The following is a 25,840-nucleotide window of genomic DNA, read 5'->3' on the forward strand; positions in this document are numbered from 1 at the left end:
GATCTAGGCGTTCTGTCACTCACGCACTTCTTCGGTTATCCAGTGGTCCAAAAAAAAATGTTTACTGAGCACCTCAGATGACTTGGGCACCTCACTAGAAACCAGGGAGATGGCGATGGACAAGCTAGTATGAAGATACTGGCCCTCGTGGAGCTTATAGTTGGGGAGATCAGGGAGGTCTAGCACTCAACAAGGGAACTCCCAGTAATCTCTCTAGTTGGGCTCAGGTGCTAGGCAGGAGGAGGAAGAACAGGTGTTACTGGAGTCCCGGAAGCGGCCCGAGACTGAGGCATGCTGGGAAGCCAGGCTGGGGGAGCCACGTGGGAGCCGCGTGGGAGCCGCGTGGGAGCTGCCTGGTGGGCTGGGGAGCGGGGGGCTGAATGGAGAGAGGAGGCGAAGAGGCGCCCGGCCGGAGGCAGCGTATCTCTGAAGGTTCAAGGTAGGAGAACAGGTGGCAGAAGGGACACTGCGACAAGGAGAGAAGGGAGGAAGGTGTGGCTGGGGGAGTGATCGCCGGCGATGAAGCCAAGTCACGGCTTGGGGACTGCAGCCCGGAGCAGCGCTGCTCAAACTCGCGGGGTGGGAAGGGGAAGCGGGAGCTCTGCTTCCATTTCTGGGCTCCCTGACACACCAACGCTTTTGTAAAAAGCAATACGAATAAAAATCGAAAAGTTATACCAAGTAATAGCACCAACTTACTGCTGGGTTCAACAGTCATAAAACCACTCGGTCCAATTGCTCTTTTTATACTTATTTCGTGATGGACCAGTAACAGTTTGCCACCTGGCACCTGCCAGGGGCCACGGCTTAGCGCCTGGGGGGGGGGGGGGAAATCATCTCAGCTTCCGGAAGGAAGTCCTAAGTAACAGTCAGCCAGGGGACAATGAGAAAACAAGAGAAGAGGGCATGGAGGGCCAAGGCGGAGCCACGTCGAGCAACCTGCGATGTTTGAGGAGTGGCAGATTGTTGGGGAGACGGCTGGAGAGCAGAGAGGCGGGCTGGCAGGCAGGCGCAGGTCTTGGGGGGCTTTCCTGGCTCTCGAGAAGAACTGAGCTGCAGGAGCTGCACAGAGCGGACCCGGACTCGCGGAAGCACTGGCCGGGCTCACGGCTTTCTTCTGAGTGTTGTGAGGGAGCCAGGGCAGCTCCACGTGGACTCAGGGTCCTGCACTATTTTGCTCATCTGGCTGCCAACCTCAGCGTAGTCCCCTCCAAAAACGAAAAATAAAAAATAAAAAATTAGCCTCTGATTAGATCAATACTTCAGTTAAAGGCCACCATCTATAATTTGATTAGAAAGCCCAGAAATGCAATCACTGAAGAACTTGAATCAGCAGGAGTGCCCCATGTTGCTGTTAACTACTAGACCCCATCACGGGTATTTTAGAAACACGCATTTTATCATCCCAAGCATGTTAGAAGTTCCTCCAGGGCAAAGAGTAACATCTTAAATATCCTAGAAACTCCTTCCATATCCAAGCCCTGGGTCCAAATGTTTTTCACAGTATTTTCACAAGTAAGGAAACTGAGGCTCAGGGCAGTTCTACAGGGCACCTGAATTCACACAACTAAGGACAGAACACGTGCAGAGTTCCCACAGAGACCTGTCTGGGCCCAGAGCCTGAACTTCTGTCCGTTAATTCACACATTCCGGGGCTCCAGCCATGCTGCGCGCTGGTGACGGGGCCACCAGAGACCTGGTGGGGGAGGTGGAGTGGGTGAAGAGCCCAGGACAGGATGGGAGGGCCGGTGGGGAAATATTTCATATTACTAACGACTTGACCTCGGCTGGTCCTCCAGGGCATCTAAAAGCAATGACAAGGGAGCCTTTAACATTTCTGGTTAGAGTAAAAATAAAAATAAAAATAAAACAATCAAGTTGGGTAGTTTGAGGAGGGCTTATTAAAGAGACAGTTGACAAAGCTGTGGGCAAGACTGGATGAAGAAGAAAATTATGAGGCCGAACCCCCACGGCTAAAAGCAGAGGGCCACTGTTTCTAACCCTGGTCTGATGGGGTGGGGGGTCGTGGGGGGGGGCTGTTCCCAGGCCCTAGACCAGGGTTCCCCAAACTTTTTACACAGGGGGCCAGTTCACTGTCCCTCAGACCATTGGAGGGCTGGACTATAAAAAAACTATGAACAAATCCCTATGCACACTGCACATATCTTATTTTAAAGTAAAAAAACAAAACAGGAACAAATACAATATTTAAAATAAAGAACAAGTAAATTTAAATCAACAAACTGACCAGTATTTCAATGGGAAGTATGGGCCTGCTTTTGGCTAATGAGATGGTCAATGTCCGGTTCCATATTTGTCACTGCTAGCCGTAACAAGTGATATGACGCGCTTTCGGAGCCGTGACGCATGCGTCCCGCCTCACCAGAAGTAGTATTGTATGTAAGTGATGCCGCGCTTTGGTCTTGAGACTTGTTTGGAGGTTCTAGCAGGGGAGCACAGCTACTCGTATACCCTTGACCGAAGAATGATCCTCTCCTCTAGCGGGGAAGGTCGTCCTCTTCGACTGAGCGCGCAGCTTCGGGAGGGACGCACATGGAGCGGTGAGGGAGGAAGGGGACACCCGCCTAGCCAGCCAGATCAGCCGAATCAACCCTGGTGATCAATGGGGTGACAGATGTCACAGCCAGATTGCCCTCACATCTGCCGCGCTTTGGTCTTTCACTGACCACCAATGAAAGAGGTGCCCCTTCCAGAAGTGCGGCAGGGGCTGGATAAATGGCCTCAGGGGGCCGCATGTGGCCCGGGGGCCGTAGTTTGAGGACCCCTGCCCTAGACCAAGAGGTCAGCAGAAAGCCTGACAGCACCAAGCTCAGGAGCCCAGTGCTGCAGAGCAGGGGTAAGAAATGGACCTCGACGTCAGAAATGTCGTTCAGAGAAGCCCCATGAGGCTTCTAGGATGCGGTTCCCTGGCTGTAAGGCTTGACAAAGCCAGGTTAGGGAGAAGAGAGGCCGGGAACAGAGCAGAGGGGACCCAGGACACCATTGTAAGCCCACAATAAACACACCCCCTTCAGGTGAGGTTGCTTTGCAGACACGCTGAGACTCAGCCCAGTGAGGAGGAGCTGTTTGCGTGCCAGACCCGTGTAGAGCGGATGAGATCCCTTCCACCTTCCTGGTCGGGCTGGTGGGGGGTACTCCCTGGACCGTGAGTTAAGCCCCTTAGCGTTTCCAGGCCTCTGTCTCCTCACTTGTACAAAGAGGGCATTGTACTCAGCGGTGTTCAGGCACCAGGCGAGGCTGCGTAGAAGCCTACACAGGCCTTGAAGCCAGGCAGCCGCGAGTTCAAATCCTTCCAGATGACAATCGACTGGACTGCCGTGGGCCCACCACGTCTCTGGAGCTCAGTTTCCCTGGTAAGTGGGGATGGCGAGGTCTACCCAGGCCAATCGTGACATTTAAACAATATATGTCAAATCAGTAGCAGAGTGTGCTCCCTGCATGTCTGTTCCTGTCCTCCAGAGCATTCCACGATAAGGGTCACGAGAACAGGCTGTGAAGTAGACGCAGCCTGAGTTGGAAACCAGCTCTACCACTTTCTGGGTAGGAACCTCGGGCGCGTCACTGAATCTCCAAACTTCTGCTTCCTTATCGATAAAAAGATAAAACAGGAAAGGAAAAATAAATGCTGCCTGTCCCTATAGGAATCCTGTCAGAATGAAATGGAATGAAGCACAGTAAGCACTTCGAATGGCTTCTCACACCTCCAACCCTCATCGCTTCTGCTATAATATTCTGCAGCTGTATGTAACATGACAAAGCTTTCCAGAATGTTCTCTGTGAGATTTTTCTCAGTACTTTGAGTTCAAAAAAAGTCACATGGAGTTGGTTAAATAAGGTAGTGTTAAATTGTCACTCTATAGGATTATACCCCTTAAGCCTGAACCCTACCCTTGCTTTGCCCTGGATGATTTGCACCCGAGATGGTAAACCCCCGTGTGCCCAGCCAAGACAGCACCGGAAGACAGGAACCTGCACCTACCTCAGATCCCCAGGAAACCACCAACCGAAGCCCCCAGCCCTCAGCATCTCAGTTTATTGCCCCAACTGCTTTTTTAGCCCCCTGGTGAGTCTGGGTAGGAAGCAAAAGGAATTGAAAGTGAGCTGCTAATTTAAATGAATAGCTTTGGCGGGGATGAGCCCCCCCACGGAGCTCTGGGACAGATAATGGCCGCTCCTGCTTGGAGGTTGGAGTCAGGATGGTTGTTTATTGCACTCTGGGGCCAAGCGTTACCATAACAACAAATGACTTAGTGACAGTTTTCAACAGTCTGCTTGAGTTTACATAACAGGGATTACTTGGGTACTTTCGGGAAGGGTTCGGGTAAGAACTTTTTTTTTCCTCCCCTTTTCTCAAACATAAGGATATTTGGAGGAATAATCCTGTGTGGAAAGCTGCATTAGGGGGGTTGTAGGGGAGAGACTGGAGGGCTTTGTGCACAAATGTGAGATTCCCCGTGGGGAGGGGACAGGTGATCACTGGTTGTTTTTGTTCGGGGGCTTTTCTGAGTCTTCCATGATGGTTCTAGCTTTGGAACTAGGACAAATGTGTTAGAAATAATAAGTCAAATATGATAAGCTAGAAGGCTTGGAAATGTTAGAAAGCACAGGATGGAAATTGCAGAGGGTGCCTGGCCTCAAGGAAGGTTGGGCCTGACCCCGGGGAGGAAGGGCCAATAGGGGCTTTGCAATGCCACTGTCCCCTGGCACCTGCTGACTTTGCTGTGGGCAAGCAGCACCCACAGGTTAGTGAGTGACGCATGGCTGGGGGGAGCCTTCAAATCTGCTGTCTGTCCTTGGGGTGAAGTCAGGGGATGCCCCCCCACCCCTAAACCCCCACCCCTGCCGCTCCCGCTCGTTCCCTCTTCCCATCACCACTCCACTCTGCAGCACACGGCGGGGGGGGGGGGGGCGCATCTGCTGATGTCACAGCCATAGTTCTTTGTGCAAAATAGCCACTGGGCAACAACAAAAATGTCAGCAGGTTAATGTGTGATGTGAGGGTCCCCCCCCCCGGGGACCTCATGACTTTGGAGGGAATTAGAGTGAGAGATGGCCCTGTGCAGTGCAAACATTTGCTTTTCTATCCTGAATTTGATCATTCGTGAAGGTCTTAGGATCTATTTCTCTAAGATGCTTTTCCCAGTGATCGATGTATTTGTTTGTAGGGCGGGAGTCGGGGTTATAAGATGAGGCGGGGAATTTCAGGAGGGAAAAAAAAATAAAATCTAAGACAGCAAAATGTGCAGCATGCCATCTATTGAGCTCCTTCTGTATACTAGGCATTCGTTTTAAGGATCTCATAGTTGTGCAGTAAATATTTCAGCAATATGCCATGCTATCTATGTTCATAAACAATATAGTGGTGAAAGGTAACAGAATATGCCATCCAAAATAAGCCTTTTTGACCCAAGTATTATATTGAGCTGATTATTTCTGAGAAAGTGCAGACACGGGGGAAGCTATGAAAAGTGAGCAGAAGTGAGCCTTTTGTAAGGAGCTTTTCCGTGTCTAATGGAAGTCCCCATTTGGAAGCACCTCCCTCTGAAGGGCTCACTGCCCTAATCTGGGTACAGACCTTCTCCTTGTTTCCTGTGCTTTTCCTGGCCTCCTCTCACCTCCCCTGCTGCCCCTCGATCCCCTGGCTGCAAGGCTCATGAAGACCTTAGGAGTTCGGAGTTTGGGAGATACACGCCCCCCCCCCCCCGTAGGGGAAGAAGAGGGGAGGGGGGAAAGGAAAGGAACAGGCATGTTCCTGGAGGAGGGAGAGCGTGCTGGGTCCTCTGTCCTGCGGTCCCTTTAGAGTGGAGATCTCAGGGGAGGTCCCAGGGCAGGATCTCAATAGAATATTCAGTATCTTCTGACTGGTCGGTGCCAGGGGCTGCCCAGGCAGGGGTCATCAGTCAGTGCCGCGGGTCCTGAGTCAGCAGCGGCATCTTCGTCTGGTTTGGCTGCTTTCCTGGGCCTGGAGCCGAAACACAACCGAGGCCTAGATGTCACCCCTAGGGGTGAATGCTTGAGGGCTATTCTCTGGCCCCCTTGTTGACGCCCCTGCTAAGGGGGTCTAACCCACATGACTAGCAACATGCCAGGGGAAGAAAGCGGCCCACATGACCAGCGAGATGAAATCGGGGGCCTAAACCGCATTACCAACCATTTACTGGAGAAAGAAAGGTCACCCTGGGGGCAAGACGCCTGTCCTCCCGGTTTTGCCCTACGCACTCGGGCTTTCTGTCTTGGTGACCTTCTGGGCCCTAGCACTCGGGCTTTCTGCCTTGCTGACCTTCTGTGCCCTAGCACTCGGGCTTTCTGCCTTGCTGACCTTCTGTGCCCTAGCACTCGGGCTTTCTGCCTTGGTGACCTTCTGGGCCCTAGCACTCAGGCTTTCTGCCTTGGTGACCTTCTGGGCCTGGCCTGCAGGCCTTGCTCTGCCCATGTCTGTCTAACTGCCCACCACAGAAGGAAAGAGCTGGTGTTTTCTGGGTCCTCAGGTGCCCCTGCTCCTTCTGGGCGTCTGTCTGGCTCGGCCCTGTGTGCCCCAGAACCCAGGCTGCAGGACACTGTTCACTCAGGCTGACCTACCTGCCTCCATCTTTCATTTTGTCAGAGCCGTGAATTGAGCAGGAACCAGATTCCATTCATTCATTCCATTCCTACTCCACAGGCATGCCAGGGGCTTGGAGGCACACATCGTACATCACAAAGAATAATTAATAATAATAATAATAACAATAAGCTCTCTGTTGAAAGCTGCCCCTAGGGAACATCTGTCAACTTGTCAGGGACCTCCAGAAAGCCAACTTCCTCCTCCGTCATTCCAGAATAACCACAGGAGAAGAGGAGTCAGTGGCAGGAACGTTGAGACCACGTGGAGAGAAGTTCCCTGCCTCATCCACGTTCTCGCCTAGCCACGAACCATGGCCCCTTCTTTTCCACCCAGACAGGGAATTGATATACTAACGTGCCAGGCCCTTTGCCCAGATGATCGGATGCAGTCTCCACACCATTCCTAGGAAGTAAAAACTGAAGTTATCCTCATTTCACACCAGAGACACTGAATACTCAGGGAGGACGTGTAATGTTAAGACGCTCGGCCGAGAAACCAAGGAGCTAGGATTTCAATCCAGAGCCACAGGGTTCCAAAGCCCAGATAGATTTTAATTCTACTAGGCTGCTGGAAACTTCTAGATCCTTTTTGAAAGTTCTTTTTGAGCTTTCCAGCAAAAAAATCCCCAAAAACTGTGGTCCTGGGACAAGGGACAATTAGGCCAGTGAGGTTGTTGTTTAAAACAGACTTCACCCTGTGGCGGGCTCCCTGCTGTAGATGACTGGTGAAGATTTCTTCTTCACTCAACAAATGCTCCCTGGTTCCCACTCTGAGCCAGGCCCTGGACTAAGGATGGACAACACAAGCTCACAGTCTGGCAGGAAAGAAAGGCAAGGAAACAACACAAATGCTCAAATGCTTTGGGTGATTTCAAGAATGTAGGGGAGCCCTGGCCCCACAGATCGGTGGTTTCAGAACATCATCCCGATACACAAAGGTTGCCAGTTCAATCCCATCAGGGGGCACATACAGGAACAGATCTGTTTGCCAGTTCAATCCCATCAGGGGGCACATACAGGAACAGATCTGTGTCTGTCTGTCTCTCGCTCTCCCTTCCTCTTTCTCTAAAAGTCAACAAATAAGAATTAATTTTTAAGAGAGAGAGAATGTAGGAGATACACTGAGAGGATATAGGGAGGTCCAGGTGGCCTTAGAGACCCTATAGGAGATTAGTAGGCTTATGGCCTGGCCACTTCCGGCTGAATGATCTCAAGCCCAACACTCAGCGTCTCTGAGCCTCAACCTCCTCGTGCATAGAATGGGGATAATGCGATTACACAGGACTCACAACTGAATGAGATGGTGTCGGCCTGGCTAACATCCCATCCTTCCATCACCGAGCATCCCCCCTCACCGAGGCTCTGCTGACTCTGCCTATAAATACTTTCCAATCTCAGTGCGTCCTCTTCTGCCGCCATTTCAAACAAGGCACCTGCCACCTCTCACATGGGTTATTGCGTGAGCCCCCTGACTAGACTGCCTGTGTCGATCCATTTCCTCTTCCAGCCTGATCTCCACCAGGAGGCCGGGGCACCTTTCCAAACCACCAGTATGATCATCTCAGCCACTGCCATTCCCACCCCCTCCTGCTTAAGAGCCCTTAGTGGCTTCCCACAGGCGTCGGGAGAGACCAGAGGCCTCCACACGGTCTCCATGGCCTTGGCATGGTCCAGCCCTTCCCGTCCTCTTCAGCCTCCTCTTGCCCTAGGCTCCCCCTCACTCCCTGCGCTCGGCCTGGCCGGACCCTCCTTCTCGTCCTCCCATCTGCCAGGTGCTCCTGGTCGCAGGGCCCTTGGACGTGCTGTTCCCTCTGCCTGGGTGGGGAAGGCTCTTCTCTCCTGATCTCAGTCTGAGTGGCCCTTTCTCAAGGAAGCCCTCCCCTAAAAGTGGCCCCACCAACTCGCATGTCCCACCATGACATGTCTCCTTCCTAGCCGGTGCCTAATGAAGTTGTGACTCAATATGCATTTGTGCCATGGATGGGTTCCAAGCACTTCTTCCCCCAGACCACCGTCTCCGTGATGGCGAGAGACCCGTCAGATTGGGCCCCCTCTATATGCCTAAAAGTGGTGTTGACGGAAGAGGAAAATCAAGAAAGGTTGGTCGCATGAATAAATGCACGGACTTGGTGTGTTTTTAAGAAAGGGGGGGGGGGGTTCCATTTTTCTTGCCTAGGGCTTATACATGCAAGTGTAAAAAAAAGAAAAAAAGCTTTTGTTTTCTGGTTGTTTCAATGAAATACATGATATGTCTGGGTCCTCAGTAGTGCAGACTTTTAGAATTTTCCCCTATACAAGAAATGGTCGGCAGAGGGCCCCACAGGAGCAATTATTGAAGTCAGGTCCCCGTAAACAGTAGTTGCTGAGAGACGGCGTGCAGCAGGCCTGTCCCCACATCTGTCTGTCCTTGAGCCCCTCAAGAGGGAATACCACCAGCAGACTGCAAAATACAGTGAGGCTCCGGCCAGCCGCGTCCGAAATCCTTTCTATCTGGCCTTCAAGAAACCCGGGCATTCACAGGGCAGGAGAACAGAGCCCTGTGTAGATCATTAGAACACAAATCCACTGCTTGCCCCTTGATTTATTCGTTTCACGCTGAAGAATTTGTAATCAAACGCAGGTGCCAATGTAGGAGAATCATGCACAGTGTTTGGGGAGATCTGCTTTCTTCGGGGGCCACTTTTCACTTGCCAGCCAGTAGTTTTATTTCCATTTTCATTTCCAGAGCATCTGCCCCTCAAGCCATTCTAAGCCTGTGCTTTGGAAATCCGCAGCTCTGTGGTGTGTTTACGCACTGTGCTCCCTTGTAATTGACAAATTTAAATTCTAGTCGTATTTCATTTATTACACAGACCCGGGGAGAAAAAATCCTTGGTGAAAACCTAATTACAGCGCAAGTGCCACAAGGTAATTGCTGAGAAAGGACTCCGGCAGTGGCAGGGCGGAATATTTCATCCACCCATAAAATGATTATGCTGACAAGATTCTGAAAAATAACGAAATCTGTTTAATAAAAAAGAAGCAAAGTATCTGTGTTTTTACACGCAAAGTATTAAAACATCCTTCATCTTGGACAGATCCTAAGTCATTTGATTTTTATTCAAATGGTGATCCACAGCCAAGTTAGTTTTTGTTGTTGTTGTTGTTTTTAAATCAGGGGCCGGAGTTTCATAGTCTTGCCCACACCACACACACAGGCTGCTGTGGAGGCGTTCAGGCTTGTTGCTGCCTTCTAGAACACCTACCTGCCCACTTCTGGGACCGTGGGTCTGTGTTTCAGAGTCAGAAAGCAGAGAGCGCGAAGGGGGAAACACCCGTGTTCAGACTGGTGGTTTGGCCGCACTCCCCTTAGACAGCAGGGGGCTGTCCCTCCTTCGGAGAGCTGAGAAGCCGTGAAGGCCTGACTCCTGCTGTCAGAGCGTGGCCTGGAGCCCAGCAGAGTGGCAGGTGCTAATCGCACCGACCTCAGTGTCTCTGACTCTCCAGGAGGCCGCTATCACAGGCCAACCATTCCATGGAGGATTGTATTGAGCGCTTACTGTGTGCAAACTAGACAGCGAGGAAACAGAGGCAACAAAGACCTAAATTAGGAAGAACTTGAAGCTGGAAGGTCCAACTCCATCCTCCTACCTCCGAGAATCAAGCAGATATTGAGTCTGTGCGCTTGTTGCCGTGCCAGGGGGTGTGGGGAGGGGACCCTTTTCTCTCTTAAATGAAAATTAAGTGGCTCTGACTTATGCTTGAAAATGATATATAATATGGCATAGTATAAGGAATACATATATATGTATATAATTTTTTTTTAAAAAGAGACTAAATTCTGGTACCAGTAGCCATTAAGTTCCCACCACGGACACACAGTGGAGCCTTGTAGAAGCTAAGTCAGCACCGTATTCCTCCAAGGATGGCCCACAGTCCCTGGAGGCTGAAACGGAAGGAGGAGGAGTTTAAAATGCAGATTCAAGGAGACCCGCATTAGATGCACTAAGTCAGAGTCATTGTGCTGGGCCCCAGAGCCTGCATTCTCACACACCCCTACGATATTGTGCGTTGTCAAGTGTGAGAAGCTCTGCTTTAGAGCGATTGGTGTGTACCACCCTGGGAAAGGCCCTGGAGAGTTTAAAACACAGAGCAGAGGGATGGGACTAAAGTTACAGCCAGGCTACATGAGTAAACGCAAAGAAACGAAATCACCCATCAGCCTCACTGCACAGAGATAATCACTGGTAACATTTCGGTGACTGTGTTTCCAAACTTGCTTTTAGGCACATACACATTTTCTTTTTTCATTACAAAAGGTGAGTACACACTTATGTTCCGTTGTAATTGACTTGCAAACATACTCGTTTGTCATCGCATGGCTGGCTGAGGAGGGTGAGGAGGAGAGGGGGTCAGGAGCGATGTTCAGAGGGAGGAACATCTGATCAGGATCTATGTCTTTAATAAAGAGGGAAGTACTGTTGGGGGATGGAGGGCTGACATGTTAGAATTAGAACCGTATTTTATATGGGGACAGGAAGTTGTCTCTGATTGGTGGATCTCTGGAAAGAAACACAACTTGTATCATGAATATATGCCTGGCTGGGCGAAGGCATTTTCTAAAGAGCCAGGCACAAACGCTTTTCAGACAAGCGGGCGTAGCGAGCAGCCATCCAAGACAGCACCGTGTTGAATGTCGTCAGCTTTCGTCCATCTGTTCTCCCAAAGACTTAGCTTCTCTCTTGCGTTACAGAAATGTTGAAGGAAGAAGGGAGCCCCATGCTGGCGCAGTAAGTGGATGTATTTTATTACTTTGGACACTGAGTTGGGAAACATCAGTATTCTCTTGGCTTCTGTACCTACTGAATCTACAAGCCTTCAGATGGCTTCTCTTTTCACAGTTGAAGTGTTTTACGCACAGGGTTGCCAGCGTTAGCAAATCTGTGCAACAGGGTTCCCAGTTCAATTTGAATCTTAGATAAAAGAATAAACTCGGTATATGTATGTGCCATTCACTATTCAGGACATACTTGTAGTAAAAAAAAAAAAAATTATCTCTTGTTTACCTGAAATTCAAATTTAACTAGATGTTCTGTATTTTATCTGGCAACTCTATTTGCATAGCTTCCTATTTTAAAGGAAAGTGTAGGTCTAGAACTGTAATCCATCCACCCTTCCCCCCCAGCTTTATTGAGATATAATTTATTTATAAGCTTGGGTAAGTTTAAGGTACATAATGTGACCATGTGATATGTGTATACATTGTGACATGTGAAGCAAAATAAGTTTAATTAACACATCCCTGACGTCACACTATTACCATTCTGTTGTTATTATGGAGAGAACATCAAAGCCCTACTCTCAAAGCAACTTCCAAGCATACAACACAGTATTAAACTGTAGTCACCATGCCGTACATTAGATCTCTGGAACTTACTCATCTTACAGTTGAACGTGCGTCCGCCTTGACCAACATGGAAGTGAGCTCATTCAGTATTTGTTTCTCTCTGACTCATGGCCTCAAGGTCCATCCATGTCGTCACAAAGGGCAGGATTTTCATCTTTTACGTATTTTCTTAATTAGAAGTGAAAACATTTTGGTTAACGCAGCAAGTGACTTGGCTTTTCAGTAATAACATCTTCCTATAGTTCAGAAGGGTTTCTTCGGAGAAAAAGAAAATGACTCTGCCCAACGTGACATCAGCTACTTGAAGACAACGGGCAGTGAATCCAACTTTCAGTTTAGACCACGTGCCTTCTCGCTTCCTGTATATGATGAGCTGTGGGGAAAACATGGCTCTGACACATGGGAATTTCCTTGATCTTCCAACACTGGCCATGCTCTCTAGGCAACGATCCGAGCCTGGGCTCATTACCCTCTATATCTGAGTACACAGTGGTTGTACAGAGCAATATTCAGGGCTGTTGACAGCAAGTCCGCCCCTAGGCGCAGGGACCAGTGCTTTTCATTGATGAGGAGCAGGGAGATGACGAGAATGGGAGCTCTGAGAGCAAGGGGGAGAAGTGAGGTAATTTATTCAGTTGGTTTTCCTGGAAACTAAGACTTTATGTCAAGAATTTGTGATAAAACTAACTGAGGCACTCACACCCGGTTTCATAAAATGTTGAATCACCTCGTTGTTTTGTAACAGCTTTTCTCTTTATGGGGGAATTTATCAGCTTTTTAATTTCCTTTATTTGATTAACATTTGAATCAACAGCTACGGCCTGTGGTGGGCTTCGGCAAAATGTTGTACGGAATTTGCAAACTTATTAAGGGAGACAGATTTCTTTTTTTAAGGGCCTCATCTGTAACAGTCCCAAGTAGCAGATCATGATTTAAAGTTTTATTTTCTTAGAGGGAGAAAAAAGGAACCTAATTACTTAAGGAGGGAAAACACCACAATGAGGAATCATCATGCTCCCAAGACATTCTAAGAAGGAAAAAAAAACCAGTTACAATCTATGTTTTTCTGAATTCGTATCTCTTTCCCACCCCCTACCCCTGCCACCCCCACTTAACAGTTACTTAAAATGAACACAACGTTGATTCTTCTCTTTGAACGATTCTTCTCTTTTAAAAAGTTGAACGATCTTTCCCAAGTCACAGTGATTTGAATCTACTCATAAGAAGTAATCAGCACTCCGAGCTGGTGAAAGGTCTTTAGATTCTATCTGAAGTCCTGTGAGCAGAATCCCAGAGGCAGGCAGTTGAGCCGAAGCGTCCCTGCAAACACTCACTGGCCCCCGTGAATGCGTTAAATGCAGTGGGGACAATGAGGCTCCAGAGACACCACCTCCTACTCAGCCCAGCCCCCATCATCCCCGAGTTCCGGGATTCTCAGTCTTAATGACATCTCCGCCTACCTGTTTTTTTACCCTACTTCTCTTAAACACTTTGTTTCCCTCTGCTGTTATCTGTGGGGTTTCCAACCACACACCTAGAATCCTGCAGATCCGAGGTGAACTTTTAACTACTCTGCATCAGTATAAGGGGATAAAAAAAAAGAACATCCAGAAAGATTTCTGTTAAGCTTATTTTATTCTAAAATTATTATGATCTTCCTCCTTTTTCCTTCTCTCTTCCTTTTTGATGTTAAATTATCTCTGTTTTTATACAACAGTGAGGGCAGTGATTTTTGTTTTGTTAATATCCTTAATTTAGAAAACAAATGTTGCTCACCCTATGTAGGTCACTCCGTGTTTGTATGCTGGTGAGTGCCCTAGGACCTCTGTGTTTAAGGCTAGTGACCTGTGAAGCACCAACATTAGGAAGCCATAATGCCCTTGTTTACCATCTGAAGAGATTGTATCTGGGTCTGGGAGAAAGCTTGGCACCAAGAAAAGAAGGAAGGTTCTGGAGTCACACAGACAGGATCCGGTTCCATCTTTTGTGCCCCTGAGCAGCCACTAAGCTTTCTGAGCTTAAGCTTCATTTTCCGTATAACTTGGGTGGTAACAGCTGCTTGGGAGAGTTGTCAGAAGACGAAAGCGTCTCACGTGTATGATATACGGGGAGCGCTCAAAGAATGTGGGTTTTCTGACCTACCATGCCTCTTTTTTCTCCCTTACTTAGCATGTGAAGAATGTCATGAAAAATGCTCAGTGTACAGGTCAGAAATAAGAAGATGCAAGAGTCTGACACTAGCAAGAGCCCACAAGTAAAATGTCGAGTGAGGGAAGAGTTGGCAGAGACTGGTATGGAACTGCAGAGTTGGGGAGAGATGATTCAGGAAGACTCCCTCCACGATTGAGGTGAGTTCTGAAAGGCATCCATAGCACATGGAGAATGAAGGCATCTTAGACAGGGACAGGATATTGGGGAGCATCTGACCTTAGGTTCTGCAGAGTGTGGGACCTATCCCACTAGGGACATGAGTTTTGTTTTTATATGACACACAGACACCAAAAATCATGTAGTTACACAGTGAGAATTATTCCTCTTCCAACTCTTGTAATCTTGATCACATCAAGAAGAAATTCTTAGTTTGTGCGAGACTACCTTTAACATTTCTCTAGCATGGAATAAGAACCCTTTTGTGTGTGTGTGTGGCAGAGACAGAGTCAGAGAGAGGGACAGATAGGGACAGACAGACAGGAAGGGAGAGAGATGAGAAACATCAGTTCTTCATTGTGGCACCTTAGTTGTCCATTGATTGATTTCTCATATGTGCCTTGACGGGGGGGGGGGGGGGCTCCAGCAGACCAAGTGACCCCTTGCTCTATCCACTGTGCCACCGCCTGGTCAGGCAATAAGAACCCATTTTATCAAAGAAGATTGGGCTGCAGGATCATAGCCATCAGGAGGCAAGACTATCTAGATGATTAAAAGCAGTGTTTTATTTTCATTGTCTTTATTTTTCTTATTACCTTCTGTTTATATTTTCTTTCATTTACATTGGCAATGTAAAGCTTTTCAGGTATACAAATTTTAAAGGGAAGTAAATTTAAAATATTAAGGTAATAATGAAACAGGTGGTACACAGCAGCCCTTTAATGAGTGAAATTTAGGAAACACTGATCTAGCCCATCCCTTTCATAAAAAACAGATGAGGAAACTGAGGCTTAGAGAAGGAGAGGTCCTCTTTCCCAAGATGACAGTGCTGGCTACCCTGAGACTGAAGCTCAGCTCTCCTGAACCCCTCCTCATCTGTCTAACTGCACCAGACAACAGATTCTAGTACTACACTGACGGTAATTGGGGAAAAAAAAAAAATACAAAACAGACTGTGCGCTGTGGGTTATCAGGGAGGGGCCAGGTCACGAGGCTGGTGAGGCTTAGAGAAGACCAGGATTTGTCTAGAACCTGATACTGGAGGTCTGTGCTCATCATCACTTGGAAGGCTTGTCCTAAGGTCACCAAAACGAGTCTCTAAGTCAGCCCCTAAGGTGGTATTGGCAGCAACTCCTCTTGGAATCCAGCAAAGATGGCTGGAATCCCAAAGTCTCTACTTGGCCAGAAACCAGTGAGTATCTCTGGGCTCAGCTACACTCTTTACTCATCTGCAGAAATGTGTAGGGATGATAATAGCTCGTGTTTATTGGGCACATCATCTGCGAAGCCCCTTCGATGAATTCTCTCAACCCTCAAAGGAACACTAGAAGGCAGTTATTATCTGCATATGACAGATGAGGACATTTGGACCCTGAATGATTAGAGCACTTACCAGCCTCTCTAGAGCTAAACGAGGGCTAAAGTAGGACACAAACCCCAGCACTTTTAGTCCTGAGTCTGGCCTTAAACACACTCCTATACTGAACAAATTAAATGTAGACAAGGCCTGTGAAGCATCTAGCACAGCACCTGACATACGGGAGGCAGGAAATGCCTGCCACTTTTCTCCCGCCACCCTTACACACGACATCCTGGCATCTAGAACCTTCTCCCTGGGGGCCTTGCCTGGGACTACAACTCCCAGGATGCACCAAGCAGAGAAGCTGGCCAATCAGGAAGCCCGGTCTGCCTTGGGCCCCTTGCCTTGCCGGTCAGAGCTTTGCTGAGCGTTGGCGTGGTGGGTCTCGCAGGGTCCGGGTTGCGGACAGACCGGGTACCCGGTGTTAAGTTATCCTACTCCGGCCTGGGGGTCAGGACATGGTGAAGACTTGACATTTCCAGGCTACCTCGGGGTCTGTCTTCAGCTGCCGAACTAGTGGGCGTCGTGGAGGACGGAGCTCCTCGTGGGGGTGGAGTGGCCCCGGCCTTGGGCAGGGCCGGCGGTGCCCATTGTCCCCGTGGGCTTGGGGGCGTGAGGAGGAGGAGACGAGGAGGCTGCCCAGGGCTCCGTTTTCAGGCCCCCCATGACCTGGGGCTGCTGGCGGGTGTCGGCTAGGCAGAGAAGGAGGGGTTGGCCATTAGAGCGCAGGCTGCGGGACAATGATGGCTGCCGGGTGCTGGCCCGAGGGTGCCCCCTGCCTCCTGGCTGCGGGCTTAGTGCCTCCAGTGTCGGTCTTCGGGCCTCGGACCCCACGCTTCCCTCGGCCCGGAGCCCCCGAAGTGCGAAGCCGGGTCTGCACTTCCAGCTCCTGGGGACGAGCTCTAGCCCCGCCTCTCCTGTCTGATTGACGCCAGACCACACTGCGGGGAGGCTGATGCAGCCCTGGCCTCTCTACAGTAACGCGGGGTTTTGTCGCCTCTCTGCCAGCCGACCCCACCCACTCACCCACCCACCCAGCCGTGGGTGCCCAAGAGCCCTGGGCAACCAACCGCGGAGTGGGAAAGTCAACTTGGGCATGTCTCTATCCATTTAGTTTTCATTGCCTTCTTATGTTTTTTTTTTTTCGTAAATATATTTACATTTACCCATTTTTAAAGTTAACACCTCCATCTGCACCCAGCCCCTTTATTTTTTTATCCTTTTTTCTGTCCCCTCAGACTCGAATCTTTGAGTTCACCGTCCCTACCTCCACCATTTCCTTCTTAGCGCCCAGGGGCTTATAGGTGGATGCAGTGTATTTTCACTGTGGTCCTGAAAACGACCTTGTTTCCACTCTGAAGGGCGTGGGAGAAATAGGATAAATCCCTCTGACTCAGGAAAAGGTGGAGGCAAGGAAATAGTTGAAAGGTTAGTTTGTTTTCATTATTTTGGGCAAGTCTCATTACTGCCTCCTGACTGCCCACCTTGCACGTGTCTGGTGGAGTGTGTGCTCACTGTGGTTTACTTTTAAGTCGTTCTGAGGGATTAGAATGGCTCAGGTTAGTTGGTAGTGAACCACCTGTGTGTGTGTTTCTGACACAGTTGTTTAAGTATCTGTACTGTGTATCTAACCTAGTAACAAGTTGATTTTCAGATTTCCCTTGACCAAAATTCAAATGTGGAGTTAGGTTGCTGGATTCCCTAAGCCGAAATGGAAATGGTCATTTTGCCATCCTCTTAGTCAAAGAATTATAATTGAGTCTTATTTTGAATTTAACTGTCTTTTTAAAGAAACTGTACATGGACTCTGACCTTCAAGAATAAGTTAGAAAAAGACACTGACTTACATATAAATAAAATTAGAGCTGTTACATGCTTGCTAAGTGGTGGGGTAGTATATAAGTGCTGAGGCTTTCTTTAAAGGGGACATCTGCAGTTCCAGTGCAAGGGCCTCATCCTGTGGCTATGGTTTGATCAAAGAGGAGAAAGCTCATCCTAAGAATTCCAGTTTCAGGTGTTATTCAGTCAAGAAAGTATTAACGAAATAATGTCATCTTATGTTAGAATTCTAACCATTTATAAAGACCATTATTTTACACAATTATTTCAGTTCTGAAATAACAGATTTTAATTTTAAAAGTACTAAAATTTTAAGTATTTTAATAATACACCTAAATACTTTTGGTTTGTACATTGTTTTTGTTTCTCTTTTAAAATCAGATGTTGGAGAACGATATTTCTGACGATAAGCTGAACATGGGAGCCATAATTAGAAATATTAATACAATTTCTTTGGAGTTGAAAAAGATTAAAGGTAAATGGAATCACTAAATTCAAATGTTGGCATGTCATTGTTATAAATAGTAGAGCCACTTTTTGCTTCTGCTGGGGTGTAAGTGAATTTTGCCCACTGACTAGGATTTTTCTTTTAAGAAATGCTTACATTGTAATAGAAACTAGCTCTCTAAAGATGAATTATGTCTGACCGTTGATTGACCTAGGAGTTAGCCAACTTGAATTCCTATCTTGACCCTAACAAGTTTATGCTGTCTGACCTCTAAAGCACTGCCCTTCTTCCCTTCAACAAACTGTTACACCACAATTCACATTCTGCAAAATTCATTGTCTTTATTCATTAATCCTTACTAAGCTCCTAGGGTTCTTTACAAATTAAAACTGTAAGTTTGTTTGATTCTCTGAGTTAAGGGCTACTCATTTTAAACATTCATAGAGTTAGTTGGATTAGACCTCACAGGTAACAATGTTTAGTCACTCTTCTCACAGACATACTCTATTTTGTCCCAGGCATGTAAATTTTTCATGACTGAACATTCCTGGGAGTAATCCATCCCTTACCAAACATTGGTTATGTTGGGGAGGTCCCTGTCTCACCTGTCAACCTAGTCTATTTTAAGACAGTTGCTCCTTACTTACAGACTAGCTAAAATCTGTTCCCTGTGCCTTTTACCTACTGGTCCTACTTCTTTTTTTTTTTTTTTTTTTTTTTTTTTTTGTATTTTTCCAAAGCTGGAAACGGGGAGGCAGTCAGACAGACCCCCGCATGTGCCCAACCAGGATCCACCAGAGGGCGATGCTCTGCCCATCCGGGGCGTCACTCTGTTGTGACCAGAGCCACTCTAGCGCCTGAGGCAGAGGCCATGGAGCCATCCTCAGCACCCAGGCCATCTTTGCTCCAATGGAGCCTTGGCTGCGGGAGGGGAAGAGAGAGACAGAGAGGAAGGAGAGGGGGAGGGGTGGAGAAGCAGATGGGCACCTCTCCTGTGTGCCCTGGCCAGGAATCGAACCCAGGACTTCCACATGCCAGGCCGATGCTCTACCACTGAGCCAACCGGCCAGGGCTACTGGTCCTACTTCTAAGCATGAAAACTACATTGATTATGTAGTTCTTTTGACAACTCTTGTACATGTGAAGATAGCCTTTGTGTCAGTTGGGAGGCCTTCAGCTACATGTAAAAAGTACCAACTTACCGTGACTTATGCAATAAGGAAAATCACAAGGCCCAAGGTCGCGCAGCCCTGAAGTTATTCCGAGATGTAAAGACTCCCTCGGGTCCTGGGTTCCGTCTGTGTCTGCACTGGGTGTGCACTCGGCTCATCACCCAGCCCCGTCCTGACCTGCAGACATGGCCGCGCACAGACTCACTCTGTCCGTGTCGTGTCCCTTGTGGCAGCCACCCCAGACCCCCCCCCCCAGCACACCTCCCCTCTCCTTTCAGTGGCCAGATCTGTGTCCCAAGTGTCTGTCTGCAGCCGCCACTGCCGGGGCTCAGGTGGCTGCCAGGACCAGGTTGGACCCGTCAGAACCTACTGAGGGAGCTGAGGAGGAGAGGACAGCCGCAAATGGAGTCAAGTTGTGCCACCACAAAGAAGAGGAGGGTGGCTGTTAGTTAGGCACCAAATAGTGAGTGCCTTCTGCTGTTTCTGCGTGTCTTCCCAGGGCCGCATTTCCCAGACTTGGCTCTGTGCACCAAGAGTGGTCCGAGTTGGTGTGCAGTAAAAATGGAGTCCCCATTCTTACTGTCAGAGAAGCTTGGGAAGCACACCATGCTCTATTTCTCTCACACGTTACATATTAACAAAGGCTCTGAGGAGTCTGATGGAAAGAAATCTGGTTAGCTTGGCTCAACCAGTCTCAACTCTATTGCAAGGATTATCTTTCTAAAATGTAAATCTGCTGAAAATACTTACTGTCTCACTGTTGTCTTCAGGATAAAGTCCAAACCTCCTTGAATGAATTATAAGACCTTTTGAGATCAGGCCCCAGCCCATCCATCCAATGTCTTGTAATTGTTTTTCCTACACGTTCTGTGTTGTAACCATGCCGAACTAGGTGCTGTCTACACAGTTGCTCTTTTTGTACGTCTGTGCCTTAACACATGCGTCTCCTTCTGAAATGCCAGCTGCTGCACCCCCACCCCCACCCCACTGAGTACACTGCTGCTTATCGTATGTATTAGTCAAGGTTACTTAGGTTGGAAAACTTGTTTTAAGCCAGCTTGTTATCTCTTCTATCTGTTCATGTCACTCGTCACACTGTGCTATAATTACATGCTACTTCCTTTTCCTATGCCTGCTCTACTGTTGGCTTTTTATGGGTATTCCTAACAGTTAACACAGTGCCTTGATATAGTGGGTTCTTGGGAAATGTTGACTGGATGTTTAATGTGCTGGATGCTTGCTCTCATTTAAAAATTTCCTCCCAAACTTGATTATGTAACTCTTCTACTTTGAGGATTATTCTTTCGTGAAGTAAAATAGAAATAATAAATACGATATTATACGTGTTCCTGATAGGTCAGGCAGTTAGGATACAAGGGACTTGCAGGAAAGTAGACTTCTGGCAAATAAAGAAGATTATTTTTTGTGTGTGTGTGGCAGAGACAGAGAGTCAGAAAGAGGAACAGATAGGGACAGACAGACAGGAAGAAAGGGAGAGAGATGAGAAACATCAATTCTTCGTTGCAGCTTCTTAGTTATTCATTGATTGCTTTCTCATATGTGCCTTGACTGGGGGACTACAGCAGACTTAGTGAGCCCTTGCTCAAGCCAGCGACCTTGGGTCCAAGTGGTGAGCTTTGCTCAAACCAGATGAGCCCGCACTCAAGCTGGCGACCTTGGGGTCTCAAACCTGGGTCTTCCACATCCCAGTCCGTCGCTCTGTCCACTGCACCACCGCCTGGTCAGGCGAAGATTAAATACTCTGTTCATCCACTTTCCCCAAAAATAATAATGTCAATATTTTATACTTATAACATTTGCCATAATCCAGATCCTTTTCCAAGAGCATTACATAAACAGCACCCACTATCATTACAACCCTTTGTGCTGGGAAATATTACCATTGGCATTTACAGATACAAATACAGAAACAGACACGGAGAGGCTGACTAACTTCCCTGAGGACGAACAGCGTCACTGGCAGACCTGAGATTTAAAGTGAATGTAAACAGACAAAAAGTCATAAGACAAAAACTCTCAAACAATGTTAACTACAAAACAGAAAGCAAATGGACACACACAGAGAAGTTTGAACCCTGAGGTCCAGAAAGCTGGACGGTGAGCTGTCTGAGGAAAGCCCAGGAGGAGGCGCAGGGACTCGGCACAGGGGGCACCAGACCCTCCAGAAGCAGGAGCAGAGGGGCGCCAAGAACAGGAGGGCTGCCAAGTCAGTGCTTCTCAGACTTTCTGGAGTCGGGGTGCATTTAAAGTCCTACAGATAATTATAGGCACACTATATACAAATTTATGAGAAATATGTTATAATAATTAAGTCAAATGTTAAAGAAAAAAATATAAAGACCAAACATGCTTTTATGGTAATTAAATGAAATAAATATGACAAAATTAAATTTATTCTGACATTAAACATTTTTATGTTACATTTTTTGAGTTATGCTTTTTAGAATTCGTAAAAAGAAAGGTTAAAAAATTTAAAAAATGACAAAAAAGTTATCTTTTTATATATATAGATACATTCTTAGTAAGATTTAGTAAATTCGGCAGGTCCTGGCATGAATGTTAAGTTTTTTCATTCTTATGTTTATGAGAAACATGAGCCTGATGTGTCCTAGCGATTTCTTCAATGTTTGGGCATATATTTGAAAGGCAAACTCGTATTTCCTCGTCAATACATTGAAGAATTCCTCTCTTTTTACTCTCAATTGTGTTGAGTGCAGAAAACCCCCACCATACATAGCATCTTAACTTTACACCAAACAAAGGATAGAAGAAACTTGTTTCCAGTCTTTCCCAGGAACATGGGGGGTAGTGTAAACAATCCAGCACCACAGCTTAACAACCTTTTGCAACCTAATCAGGCAAGTGAGCTGGGGGGTTGGACAGACTGTCAGCTTACAGCCAATTCCCCACACCTCTGTCCCCCAAAAATCTAAACTCCAAAATCCCTGTTGGTATTTTGGTCCCCAACAGGTACATATTTCTCTGGAATACCATAGGGCACACCTGGAAATCTTCTAGAGTGCACCAGTGTACCCTGGCGCACACTTTGAGAACCACTGGGTTAAACGTTTAAGAACTTGGAGGCCCCTAAGGTCGCTCCCCTCTGCATACGTGGGCAGTTGCTTCTCTGTGGCGGAAGACAGAAGGTTTATTCCCTGAGAGGGTGAAACAACGGCTCTCTGGGCTGGAGCCACTAGCCATAAGCTGGGGAGACCACTGTCCTAAAAACAAGGGTAGCAAAGTTTACCTGCAGCTTTCTCTGCCCACTTGGCTATAAGATGTTGGCAGGCCTGCTTTATATCCTCAAGCAGATTTTCCTTTCAGGAATATGACCAGCCTCGGGGAAAGTACCTAAAGTTACTGCTAGGAGAGGTTTCCCCAAGAAACGACCCAGTCAGTTCACCCCGCAAATAGACCACCACGGGCACAGAGTTTCCAGTTGTCTTCCTAGTGCCACGGTCTCAAATATGAGCAAACAACTATGGCACAAGATATTTGAGCAAAGGAAATCTAATAGGAAAAATAGAGACAGAACTAATACATAGATTCAGTCAAGGAGAAAGAAACAGAAATTATGAAGTGAAATGAAAACTCCAAGAAACTATCAATATCCACAGAGGCGAGAAGACGCCATGTCCTGAAAAGGAACTTGAAACAACAAAAATACTGAGAGGGCAGAAGGGAGCTCTCGGAAATTAAAAATGCGACAGTAGAAATTAGAGAAGGGTTTAAAGATAAAACACTCCCCTAGAGTAAAAGCAAAAGAAAGAGATGCAAAGTTTTAGGGGGGAAATGACAAATCAGGCAATGAAGTCCAATATCCAATAAAGAGGATGTTAGAACGGACAATGGGTGGGGAGAGATTCAGAGAGGTTCATTAAAGAAATAACCTGAGGAACTTTTTCCAGAGGTGAAGAGTATGAGTTTTTACAAGGAAATAGCCCAACACAATGGAGGAAAGTAGACCCACACCAAAACGCAATACTGTGAGATTTCAGAACACTGCAGAACAAAAGATCTGCAAAGCTTCTAAAGAGAAATAGCAATGGAGACAGACAATTCTCAATGGCAACACTGGAAGCTGGGAAAATTGCAGCAATGCCCTTGGAAAATAGAAGAAACATGATTTCCAAACTAGATTCCTATAATCAGTCAATTAAGCATTGGTATAGAGAGAAATTCTCAAACATAACATCACTCAGAAAGTTACTAAGGGTGTTTGCCACTGGCCAAGGGAGCAGACGAAAAGGAGAAAGACATGAGATTCTGGGTGAAGGGTGCCCCACACGAGGGTGGGGTGAGCGGAGGAGCCCCTGGATACCAGTGAAGGGAGTTCTGGGGGTGCGCGCAGTACCCCGGTCCTGGAGAGCGATAGGTCGGTCTAGAGCAGGTCAGAAGTTCCGGAAGAGGAGAGACTTTCAACTATAGAACAGCTATGGTGCTTGGCTATGCAGAGAACTTGACCCAACCCAACCAGGGGCACTTTGGGATATATTCATGATAATTAAGCAATGAAAAAAGAAATTAACTATCAATGGGTGGTAGCTTAAAGAAGGGAAATGTCATATTACAAGACTCAGCTGTGAAGAATATATAATCAAAATGTTTAAACATTAAATACTGAGCTAGCAAAAATTATACTCAAGTATATTGGAGATGGGGTGAGTGAAAGAGTTATATAAACCTTCTGTAATCAGAAGCAGATAATACCTAAATTTTTTAAAATATGCATGTCATTAAGAGAAACAAAGGTAATACTAGCCCCTACCTCAAAAAAAATTCAACGGACACAAAACAACAAAAGCAATAAAAACAAAATAAGGTAAAAAAGTTAAAAGTGCTTTCTTCTGGAAGATAAAAACTGCTAGTTTTGGTGACATGCCTTATAGACCTATTTGATTCTTTATACTGTGTGCACATATAACATATAAAAGTGGTACATTTAAAGAAGTAGAAATCAAATTTGTATAAATCAGGTTGCAGTTTAGTAAGATAGTTGAAAAGTTGGGCTAAAGAACCCTTCTAGTAAATTTTTGCCATGCTTATTTTGTAGAATATAAATTTGACTCGAAGTCACAATGAGCACACTTAAATTGTGGTTTGATCAATAATCACTTAAAAGTAAATCAAGTATTAGGAAACAGCTACTGAAAGTAATAATGGTTGTCGACGACTTATATGCTACAATACCTTCTATTATTTTGTTTTACACAGAGCTCTCCCAGTTACTGCTTTGTGACCTTATTCTACATTTTAATCATCCTTTGAAGACAGATGACTTGGAAACAGAAGGACACAACCCCCCCTTAGAGGAGTTTAAAATATCAGATGTTTCCATTGCTTCTAAGAGTTTCCCCCCCTAATTTCTTGTCTGTTGTGGATTTATAACTATATGCATTGTTGAATTAACAAATATCTGGGAGAACTGAGTTTACTAATATGTTTAATACAATAAAAATATGTTGAGTTATAAATAATCATTTCATGTTCCTGAAGGCTGTTTTATTGTTGTTTTAATATTTTTTTTAAGTGGCTAATTTATTTCACTAATGGCAAGGGTGTGCCATGGGAAACTGGCCATGTGGTGCTGCTTATCTTGTACCTTAGGCTTGAATTTGGCTCAGGCTGAAAGAGAGTCACTAAATGATAAATGGATAGTATGAGTTTGTATTAATAAGATCTCTACGTATCAAGTGCCAAAAACAACTCAAGCAGGCAGAAGCATGTGTTGGATCATGTGACTTCGAAGCCCATGTTTGGACCAAGGACTCCAGTAACGGATCGGCTGTTTCTGTCCTGGTCCTGCTTCTGGGCACTGGCCTCGTGCTTTCCTGTTACGGACTGGGTTCCTCCAGAAGACAGAGTGGGGGGAAGCAGGCAGCAGACGACTCCAGGTGCCTTCCCCGGAGAAGAGAGAGCCTCGGATTCAGCCTCTGTGTTTGACATCCCAGAGAATAACGCCAGCTTTGGATAAGATGTGTGTCCCTGAGCGGGGTCCTAAGCAACTAGGATTGGTGAGGCTGGGTCTTACGCCAGGTCTGTGGCCAAAGGAGGAGAGGCCTTGCCAGAAGAGTGGATCTCCCATTGCCCGAGAAGGAGAGGAGGAATGCCAGTCATGGAAACACCGGATACCCCACACTGGTTTCGGTCGTAGCAGTGGGACGGCTTTTAGTTTTTGGATGCCTTTATCCTAAAACCTCCTCATTCCTGTCCCTTTCCACCAAAGGAGACCTAAAATAATAGGCTCTGGTTTGCCACATGAACATGATTCACTACCAAATAGTTGCTTTGAAATCTACCATGTCCTTCATTTTAGATCCTTTATTTTTATTTTTATTTTTTTCTGAAGTTAGAAGTGGGAAAGCAGAGAGACAGACTCCCACATGCACCCAACTGGGATCCACCCAGCATGCCCACTAGGGGGCGATGCTCTGCCCATCTGGGGCGTTGCTCCATTGCAACTGGAGCCATTCTGCCTGAGGCAGAGGCCATGGAGCCATCCTCAGCACCCGGGCCAACTTTGCTCCAGTGGAGCCTTGGCTGTAGGAGGAGAAGAGAGAGAGAGAGAGAGAAAGGAGAGGGGGAAGGGTGGAGAAGCAGATGGGTGCTTCTCCTGTGTGTCC

General features: G+C 47.0%; 1 protein-coding gene across 2 annotated transcripts; it reads left to right on the forward strand.

Moving 5' to 3' along the window:
• The first annotated feature begins 375 nt into the window (after positions 1 to 375).
• C6H5orf58 (chromosome 6 C5orf58 homolog) lies at positions 376 to 25,085 on the forward strand. Of its 2 annotated transcripts, XM_066341621.1 has the most exons (4): positions 376 to 439; positions 14,180 to 14,358; positions 17,958 to 18,051; positions 24,432 to 25,085. In XM_066341621.1, the coding sequence occupies exons 3-4, from the start codon at positions 17,958 to 17,960 to the stop codon at positions 24,578 to 24,580; spliced, it is 243 nt and encodes an 80-aa protein (XP_066197718.1). In that variant the 5' UTR covers positions 376 to 439; positions 14,180 to 14,358; the 3' UTR covers positions 24,581 to 25,085. The 2 variants fall into 2 exon arrangements, with proteins under 2 accessions (XP_066197718.1, XP_066197719.1); XM_066341622.1 differs by lacking the exons at positions 376 to 439; positions 14,180 to 14,358 and adding an exon at positions 17,091 to 17,165.
• Positions 25,086 to 25,840: the final 755 nt, after the last annotated feature.

This window comes from Saccopteryx leptura, chromosome 6 (genome assembly GCF_036850995.1).
Source record: "Saccopteryx leptura isolate mSacLep1 chromosome 6, mSacLep1_pri_phased_curated, whole genome shotgun sequence".
NCBI lineage: Eukaryota > Metazoa > Chordata > Mammalia > Chiroptera > Emballonuridae > Saccopteryx > Saccopteryx leptura.